The 9,851-nt window shown below is 34.4% G+C and overlaps 1 protein-coding gene across 1 annotated transcript; it reads left to right on the forward strand.

Moving 5' to 3' along the window:
• Positions 1-707: 707 nt before the first annotated feature.
• LOC140793293 (3-oxoacyl-[acyl-carrier-protein] synthase, mitochondrial) lies at positions 708-7,213 on the forward strand. Its single transcript, XM_073144686.1, has 14 exons — positions 708-820; positions 918-1,147; positions 2,212-2,319; positions 2,400-2,471; positions 2,632-2,718; positions 2,830-2,981; positions 3,400-3,480; positions 3,573-3,606; positions 4,592-4,658; positions 4,741-4,817; positions 5,141-5,201; positions 5,332-5,414; positions 5,687-5,758; positions 6,739-7,213. The coding sequence occupies exons 1-14, from the start codon at positions 721-723 to the stop codon at positions 6,901-6,903; spliced, it is 1,389 nt and encodes a 462-aa protein (XP_073000787.1). The 5' UTR covers positions 708-720; the 3' UTR covers positions 6,904-7,213.
• The last annotated feature ends 2,638 nt before the right edge of the window (positions 7,214-9,851 follow it).

The raw sequence follows: 9,851 nt of genomic DNA on the forward strand, positions 1-9,851 counted from the left end.
TATGACTCAATCCAAACATTACATTCTCAAAAAACAGTGTGCAATTTTTTATTTTTTGACCAAACTTCTATTTTTTTAATGGGTCCAGTACATTTTAAAACTTATACACAAGATTAAGTGTGTTTTAAAATCACTGTCTCAATTAATAATTTTTAAATATAAGTCGCTCACTCGCTGAACCAAAAAATAATTTATATAAAAAAATCTCTATTTTCTCAAGTAATTTAAAAATTACTTTATTTAAAAATCACTCTTGCATTCTAAGGTCTGCAAATAATTTAACCATTGGCCATATAAATTAGGTAAGAAAACTAATAATGTGTATATAATTTATATATACATATATTTTATATTTTTCTTATTAGAATTTAGATAGTAATTTCAAAATATACATAGTTTCGTTTATAAATTTTAAAGTGAATTAAACATATACAAAAAAATTAGGGGTAGATTTGAAATAGTCAAATACTCTACAAAGGGTGAAGAGTATTGCAGTTTAGTTTAAACAAGGAATTAAATCTTTTATTCATCTGGGTGTCATGTGAGATTAGGTCATATTGCAGGGTCGCAAATGTAAATTAACCTAAAGCTAAATTAGGATGCAAACAGATTCCTTCAATACCCAAATCCGTTAACTGTGATCCGGGTTTGGATCTCCCTGATTTGGAAAATATATAAAAGTAAAATCGAAGCACAAAAATGGAAAGAGAAACTGCCGCCATGGAAGCCTTCCGCCGTCATCTCCTCCGCCGTCGTTTCTTCTCAACGAGGCCTTTCCCTCCGCCGCCCACCTCCCCCTCCCGCCGAGTCGTAGTCACAGGTAAATTTCCCGTTCTGCCCCCGCCCTTGCGGTCTCTACCGTTCGGTTTCGATCCGACGGCGATGATGAGATCTCTCTGACCTCCTCTTCTGGTCAGGGCTGGGCATGGTGACTCCTCTCGGCTGCGGCGTGGAGTCCACATGGCTCCATCTCGTGGAGGGGCGTTGCGGGGTGCGCGCGCTCGCCCCTGGGGATCTCCGGATGGAGGGGTTCGATGAGGCTGTGGTGATGCACACGTACGAGCAGTTGGCTTCAAAGGTCGCCGCCGTCGTGCCATGTGGGAAGGAGGAAGGGGAGTTCGATGAGGAGGTTTGGGTTCAGTCCAAGGTTAGTTGGAAGTTTGATTTTTTTTTTTTTTTTTTTTTTTTTTACTTGGATCTTGCTTATTTCTTGCCGCTCAGTTCATTAGTAAAAGATAGGATTTTGGGACTTTTCTTGCGTCAGTTTCCTGTTTATTATAGTTGAATTTTGAGGAATATCATCAATGTTGTAATATGCGGTCGCCTACGAGCTAAAATCTAATTACCTGACATAAAGAATTAATTGGTAGTCGATGAAGCCGTTGATGCACACGTAGGAACCTTTATTTTTTCACAAGGTCGCTGCTATCGTTTCCTGCTGGAAAAGGGAAATGTTATAAGTTGGTTCGGATTAAGTTGAAGGTTCCATGCTTGGTGAGAGAAAGGATCTTGAGGTATTGTTTGTCCTGCCTCTGGGATCGGTACATGGTGTAAGATAGGAATTTGAGATTTGGGTATTGCTTCTTGCACTTCAATTTTATTTCTTACAAAGGAGAATTGGGTTCGCCAAAGTTTTAGCAAATGTTTGGATTTCGAGACTTGGGTTTTATCTTCTTTCGTTTTGAAATATTGGATTCTAAGACCTGAGTATTGTTTCTTGCATCAGTTTCAGCCATGGTTCGTCCTTTTTTTTCTCTTTAAGGTGGAAAAATGGAAGTGGGACTTGCATTGTGTTTTTTATAATGCTTTCCCGCTTTCGAAGGTTTAGGAGAAATTTGGATTTTGAAACTTGAGTCCTGTTTTCTTCATTTTATGTGAGCTCTTAGCAAGGTCGTGATAGGATTTTGAAATCTCTTTTCTATATTATTGAATGGTGTATCCTGGTTGCATAATTGGTCCGTGTTTGAGGACTGCTTCAGTTCTCTAGTAAAACCATCTATCACGTGTTAATAGCTCACTTTTAGCACATTTTATAACTTGTATATGATTGACTTGACATTCCATTTCTATCACTGTGCACTTCGTTATGGAATCCTTAAAGAAGTTAAATCCCTTCCTAGATAAGATACCATATTCCTTCAATAATCACAGAACTGGAATTATTATTATTATACACTTTCTTGCACGAGTTGATTGAAAATTTCTTTTCAGGATCATAAATCTATAGCAAGATTTATAGCATATGCACTATGTGCTACTGATGAAGCTCTTAGAGATGCAAACTGGCTACCTACTGAAGATGAAAAGAAAGAAAGAACTGTACTCATCTACCTTTCATCTGCCCTTAAATTTGCCTGCAAGAAAGTATCCTTTTCTGTATCTAATTTGAGGATGACCAGGGTGTTTCGATTGGTGGGGGCATTGGAAGCATATCAGACATTTTAGATGCATCAAAACTGATTTGTGAAAAGGTTGGTTTTTTGCTTATTAGCATCACTGTTTTGCTTCGTCTGCATGATATATACTTACTTCCTGGTAATTCATGTTATGGATAATGCATAATAGTTCACCCCAGTCATCGCATATTAAGGTAATATACTAATATTGTGTTCTTTTACTTCATCAATACAGCGTCTACGTCGCCTTAGTCCATTCTTCGTACCTAGGATTTTAATCAACATGGCATCAGGTCATGTCAGCATAAAATATGGATTCCAGGTGAGTTTACAAGTGTTATCATTGAACTTATTTGCTAATTCAGTCTTTACAATTTGATAGGTTTTTGTTAGCAAAGATGAATTAAAAGTTTTTTTTTTTATTCTTTTCAAGGGTCCAAACCATGCTGCTGTGACAGCCTGTGCCACAGGGGCTCACTCCATTGGTGATGCTGCAAGAATGATTCAATTTGGAGATGCAGATGTTATGGTAGCTGGAGGAACAGAGTCCAGTATTGATGCACTATCAATAGCTGGATTTTGTAGGCAAGTGTTAAAGGTTCAGTTTGTGTAACTTTGTCACAATTGTTATAGGCGTCCTTGACACCTTGTATGTTTGCTATAGGTCCTCATTTTGGATCTTTATTTGAGCTTCGCCCCTTCCTCCTTCCCTCTTTTCCTTTTTTCCGATGATGCTGGGTTGTCCTCCGCTAAACTGTAGGAAGCACCTGAATTTTTTTTTCTTAATGAACTCTCATTTATATACATATATGCCGTTATGAGGCTAAGCTCCATAAACATGTTCAATTCTAGTAATGAAGAATGATTATTCTCATTTGATGTACATCAATGATTTCTTCCCTTTGCATTGATTACTCTATCCTCTTATTTTTTAAAATAGCATAAGAAAAGGATTATCAGGAGTTCTTCTCAATTATTCTACTTGCTATCTGTCATTTCACAGGTTACGGGCATTGACTACAAAGTATAACTCTCTCCCTGATGTATCTTCTCGACCATTTGATTGCAATAGAGATGGATTCGTGTAGGCCATGCTCCCATAACCTTATGTTGATTTTCTATTTCTTCTTTATTTTTCTTGTATCTTATGGCTCATATGCAATATTAATTATCCAGGATTGGTGAAGGCTCTGGTGTCATGGTGCTGGAGGTGAGTAAGAAAGAATTTTCAGTTTTTCTTCTGAACTCATTCTCCCATCATATTATTTCTTCTTTATTTATTTATAAAATATATCATTGAGATGTATAATTCAACCATTTTAGTAACATATGAATTATGAATTGGCCGATAACTTATACATATGAATTATCATGATTGTAGAATGTGTATGAGAGTAGTTGCTCAAATAGTTCACTTGATATACTCTTATGTATGTATCACTCACTTAACACCACTTTCATACTTGGTAACTGTTAAGCAACTATTGGAGGGTATGATGAGGACATGAAGTGTTGATATAACTATGTAAGAATATGTTCTTAAAGAACATTTATGTTTGAAGAACATACTAGATAAAAACCTAGTGGTCAAATATAATGGAAGAGTGTATTTTCTTCCTTTTATTACTTGATAGGTGACATAATTTAACAATGATTTGCATGTATGAGAGAATGATGCTTCAAATTTTATAAATTTAACTGTGAGACCCTGGGCATTAGATGAGCTTGCATTTACCCGAATGTTGAAACTATCTTGTTCTAATAATCACATAGACTGTTTGAAAATCAAGGGCAATGGAGGGAGTTTAGGCTTTCGCAATTAATCACATAGGTAGCAATAGTATGAATTAGTTGATTAATTGAGGTGGTTTAGGCTTTCGCAATTAACATTAGAGGAGGCATCTATAGTATCAAGTGACAGATAAAAACTGTGATAAATAATTTGCAAGTCTTGAAAAACTGAATATAGGAATAGTCATTCATAAGAAAATTAGCCAAAGGAAGCCAATCATTAACAATCTTTCAGACTACGGCTTGTTTTATGACTGGTGTTTCCTCTTCAGGTTTTCCTAGTTTGTTCCCGCTATTGCTAAATACGCTGTTGTACTGCAATATTTTAAGTATAACAATTTTCTTCTAATGATGTGTTGCATTTTCTTGTTGGATGACCTTTCCCACTTTCTTTCTTTCGAAAGGCATTTGACCATGCAAAGGAACGTGGAGCAAAAATTTATGCAGAAGTTCGAGGGTATGGAATGTCAGGTATCTTATGTTTCAAGTTTGGATTGCTCAATAGTCAAATAGCTCGTAGGTATCGAATGTATGATGATGCTAATTCTGTTAGGTGATGCTTACCACATAACGAAGCCACAATATGATGGAAAGGGTGCTATTTTAGCTATGCAGCGTGCATTAGATCAGGTATTACTTTCTGCTACTTTAACTCTGTCTCTACAGTTGGGCAAATATGTTGGCTTTATCTAGAGATTTTCAGACTTAGATATTACTTTCCATATTGTAAAACTTCATCTTTCAGATGTATCATGCATCGAATGATTTTATTATGGATTTCCGTTCAATTTCTTTTGTTAAATCAGTTATTCATCTGTAGGTGCCTTATATAAGATGACCCTATAGTTCATTTTTGTTTAAATTTCAACAATAGCATGTATAAAGTTTGCATTAGCAGTATATCACGTAGTCACATATCCAAATTTTTTGGTTTCTTTTTCCTCCATATGTAGTCAGGGGTTCATCCAAGTCAAGTAGATTATGTGAATGCACATGCAACATCGACTCCTCTAGGTAACATAACTATAGCTTCACATTTTACAATATAATGCTTTACAGAATATTAATTTTTATCCATTTTGCTGATTCCCTAAAGCTAGTTACTACGAAATGCTAATTATGTTTGGGTGCTGCTGTTAACCAGGTGATGCGATAGAGGCCAATGCTATTAAATCTGTCTTCTTAGATCATGCAACATCTGGTGCTTTGGCATTCTCCTCCACAAAGGTAATGTTCATAACTTGTATTGTTTCATGCTGTTGTACCCCTTCAGAGTTGGTGTAATGGCAAAGGCTTGTAACCATGCACCCAGACCCCAAAGCCATGGGTTCCAGTCATGGAAGTGAGCTCTCAAAGAAAGGCTTAGGGTGTGAATATTTTGGTCTCCCATAACCCCACGTCTGTGGGATGCTTGTGCACATGGATGCCTTTCATCATGATGCTGTTATATACTTTTGGTTCTTCTGGTCTTTATCATTGCTAACACCTGTGATCTTTAGGGCGCTACTGGTCATCTACTTGGAGCAGCTGGGTCTGTGGAAGCAATCTTCACTGTTCTATCTATCCACCATGTATGTTTACTTGACAATTATATATACTCTCTCTACACACATGCACACACGTGTTAGACTGTAAACTTTATTGCTAAATGGTATGCCTTGGGATTCACAAAAGCTTATCCCAAGATGGAGAGAGTAGTGTATTGTCACCTTTTCTCACCTCGGGATGGCTTTTATCAAAGCTGAGGCACACTTAATGGATAGAAGACTGTTAAGAACAAACTTTCTTCTAAATTTTAACATGAAGTTTGTATTCCATATATATATATATATATGGCTGGACTAAAATCTTGATGTTGAAACTTTGAAAATTATGACACATATGTTACCATAATTTGCATCTTGGGATTGTAAAAACCTCACACAGTGGTGAAGAAATTTTAGGGCATCTTTCTGTGAAGTTCATGTTGAGATGAGTGTCCTACAATCTCAGGACACAAGCATAGTGAAGTACTAAATTCTTTTTCAAAATATTAATGTTCTGTTTATAAGTTCACTTTCTTCATGTGATGCTGGATGTTCTACCACCCTCCTTTTCTTTTGTATTCACTGGAAATAGATCTAAGAATGTTTCATCTCTTTCTGTTTTATTCATGTAGCACGTCAAGAAATTTATATTAGGTAAGCTCTCAACCATAAAAAAGTAAATGTTGATCAATGTTTGTTTGGAGAACCTCATTTTTCACAGATAAAATATCAATTTTGATGTCAGCTGGTTCCTGCTGTTTATGAATCAAGCTTCGTCTATATTTGCCCCTAAGTTGTGATTTTTTTTTTCTCTTTCTTTCCATGATCAAGTTGTTTCACATGCTATAAGTCATGTGATTGTAAAAGTTTGTAATATAACAACTAATCACTGCCAATTACTACTGTTCTTTTTCTTTCAACTATGACAAATCATATTGAGTGTACTGCTTTGCCTGTGGGGGGGAATATATTATGTGTGAACTGTGTTTGGAATAGTTTATGCTGATCACAACTGCTGGTTCCAGGGGATTGCTCCTCCAACAATTAATCTCGATAAACCTGACCCAGTTTTTGAAGGTGCATACACACCGCTAGATGCCCCGAAGAAGATGCAAATTAGAGCTGCGCTCTCAAATTCTTTCGGCTTTGGTGGAACCAATGCATCCTTGCTGTTCTCCTGTCCGCCGTAGCACAACTAGCGATCGGGACACTTCAAAATCTTGTCACCTTATGGAAAATGTTGGTCAGGAAACTCCTGTCTTTATACCGTCCTACGACGCTAAATAGGGAGATGGCGGAGAACAAGATCCAGGAATCAAGATGATAGGATTATTATTTCATCGGATAAAGTTATTGTTCAGATGAACCACTTGCCATTTTGCATTATTTTCTCCTCTCTTCTTTTTGTCAATCAGAGAAATGTACTATTACTGTATAACAAGTTCGCTGAAGTTCCGAAATTATGTCTTCAGATGGCTAATTTTCTGTCAGTTTTGAGAATTCTCAGAGGTGTCATTTTATTTTATTTTATTTTATTCAATAGAAGTTTTAATCTGCCTGTCAAGCTTACAAAATGCGTTCACCTAAAATTCCCCACCGGTGGTTAGAAATCTATTTGTCATGTAATGCTTCCCTCAAGAGACTCTTAGGTAAGGGGCATCAAATTTTAGTGACAATAACATGCCTTAGCTTGGCGAATGTTTGACCAAAATAAGCCTAACTTAATGTCTAACGGAGTCTATTTTTGGACCTGTCAGGTGCCACTTCATAGGCGCCCTAAAAAAATGATGAACTGTTTAGCATTTTATTTCAAACTTAAAAGCGCTAATAGGATTAGCGGTTTTTTTTAAGCTAAGCCATTGAACATATCGAAATTCTATATGAACACTGATCAAGTTCGTTCACTTTAACTATACTGTTAGTATAAATTACGAGTTGATAAGATCAGCGTTTTATGAACACTGATCAAGTTCGTTCACTTTAACTATACTGTTAGTATAAATTACGAGTTGATAAGATCAGCGTTTTATATGCGGAGTAGGGTGTTATCTGTAGCGTAAAAATGCGAACAATTAAGGTGGTGTTAGTGATTGATAGATTTTTCTTTTTTTTCTTCTTTCCTCAGAGGGCTGTGCACAAGGGGTGGTAATTTAACTAGGATAATAAGTTCCGGAGAGTGGAGCATTTTGAGTAAATTAGTTTATAAGAAGGCCTAATTGATTAAAAACTCTAGCTTGGCCTCAAATTAAGACATACACCCCTACTTTTAATCATTAAAACCATTAGCCATAGGATTTTTACATAATTGCCTCTGAGAACACTCAAAATTGCGTAGTTGCCACTGCATTTTTTAAAGTATTATAATTGTCACGTAAATCTTTTAGAGTTTTTGACCAAAATTACTCTATTTTAAAATTTATTTATTAAAATAGACAATATCAAAACTTAAGTATTAAAAAGAGCCTATTTTATTGTAACTCTAACTTAAAACGCTTAATTATTAAGCGTTTTTCTACGGAAATACCTTCCTAGGCTATAAAGAATACGAAGCATTTTAGATAATGCCCTCGTATAAGATTAACGTTTTACTTAAAAAATTAATAATTTATATGAGGGCAAAGTAGTCTTTTGGGTCTACGTTGTGCTTTAATCATCGATTTAATTAACAGACTGATGCTGTTTTTAAAATTAAAAGATGATAATGCTTTTGGTGGCAATTACGATATTTTGAGAAAATTTGGTGATAATTATGTAAAAATCCCAAACCATCGTCTCACCTGCACCATCTCACACAAGCACATCAAATTACGCCTTAACTACCACTCTTAACTAATCTAATTATTATATTATAGGCACTTCAACTGCCATCCTACCTTAATTATTAATAGAAAATTACATATAACAACCTGCTTTTTAACGTAATTATAATTTACACCGTACATTTTTACTATTCATAAATCGAGCTCTATAATTTAGTGAATATGTGTAAAAAATATTCTAAATTAAATTTGGTCTAACACCGTGAGAATATTCCATTAAGTATAGATATTTTATTTTTAAAATAACTAAAATATTTTTATTTTTAAAATAACTAAAATATCTTTGGTAAGACTTAGTTGATGTATTTTTATACTTAACTTAACACAGATGTTTAGTTAAGTTTAACTAACTGATCTAACGGTATAATATATTTTTATACATATTCACTAAATTATAGGCCTCGATTTATAAATAGTAAAAATATAGATCGTAAATAATAATTTCACTATAAGACAGAGTGTTATATACAAATTTTCTATTAATTAATTCATTAATCGCACGTAGATCTCATGTTAGCACTTTTGAATCCCTCTCACACACAGCTAAAAAAACATGGAAGTTTTAAGACAAATATATCTTTAGCTTTTAAAACAAAACAAAATTTTAAATAGTCTATAGAGATATAATAAGTTTCAAACTCTTATTTAAAACTTACAGTTTGAAAATATAAATCACTATACTAGTTCTATGATTTATATAAAGATTTTGAATCCATTAAGAAATTCGCCAAGTTAAAATTTTCGTTAAGTCATTCCACTAGGTTAGTGGTTTTCATACATACTTAGTTTTGTATTTAAATTTTAAAATATATTAGACATTAAAATAAATATTGAAGAGAATTAGTATGGTAAAAAATTCTATGTTTATTGGGGTCCATTATATCTAAAAAATACCCTTAGCTTTTGGATTTGTCTATAGCTAGATTCCCATTTCTCTGCTTTTGATATAATATCAATAAAACACTCTGACTTACATTTAATATTTGATTAAATGTAACTCTGACTTCAAAAATTCTCAAACTACTTATGACAAAAGTGATACCCCATTAGTTTGTGTTTGTTAGGCAAAATTGAAGAGGTTTTGATCTAGCTTTTTTTTAAAAAAAATTTATTTAGGCAACTTTATCTTCTTTCGTAACTAGGGTTTGCGATTGAGAAGAGCGGAAAGACATTTTTGTTCAAAAAAAGCAGGGAAGTGAGTCTATTATTTAGTTTTTAAAATTATTAGGGTGTGTCACGTTAATTCAGATAGAAAATCTAACGGTATCATTTTAGTCGTAAGTACAAGTCTAACTTTGGACATAAGTACAAAGCCTAAA

This window comes from Typha latifolia, chromosome 8 (assembly GCF_019914945.1).
Source record: "Typha latifolia isolate L0001 chromosome 8, TyphaL0001v2, whole genome shotgun sequence".
In the NCBI taxonomy this organism is placed as follows: domain Eukaryota; kingdom Viridiplantae; phylum Streptophyta; class Magnoliopsida; order Poales; family Typhaceae; genus Typha; species Typha latifolia.

What these genes read in the sequence shown, in the direction of transcription:
- LOC140793293 (XM_073144686.1), top strand. Translation starts at nt 721, where the DNA reads ATGGAAGCCTTCCGCCGTCATCTCCTCCGCCGTCGTTTCTTCTCAACG. An exon ending in TGCAATAGAGATGGATTCGT is followed by an intron (nt 3,481 to 3,572) that starts GTAGGCCATGCT and finishes TTAATTATCCAG; the next exon opens with GATTGGTGAAGGCTCTGGTG. An exon ending in TGGCATTCTCCTCCACAAAG is followed by an intron (nt 5,415 to 5,686) that starts GTAATGTTCATA and finishes TGTGATCTTTAG; the next exon opens with GGCGCTACTGGTCATCTACT.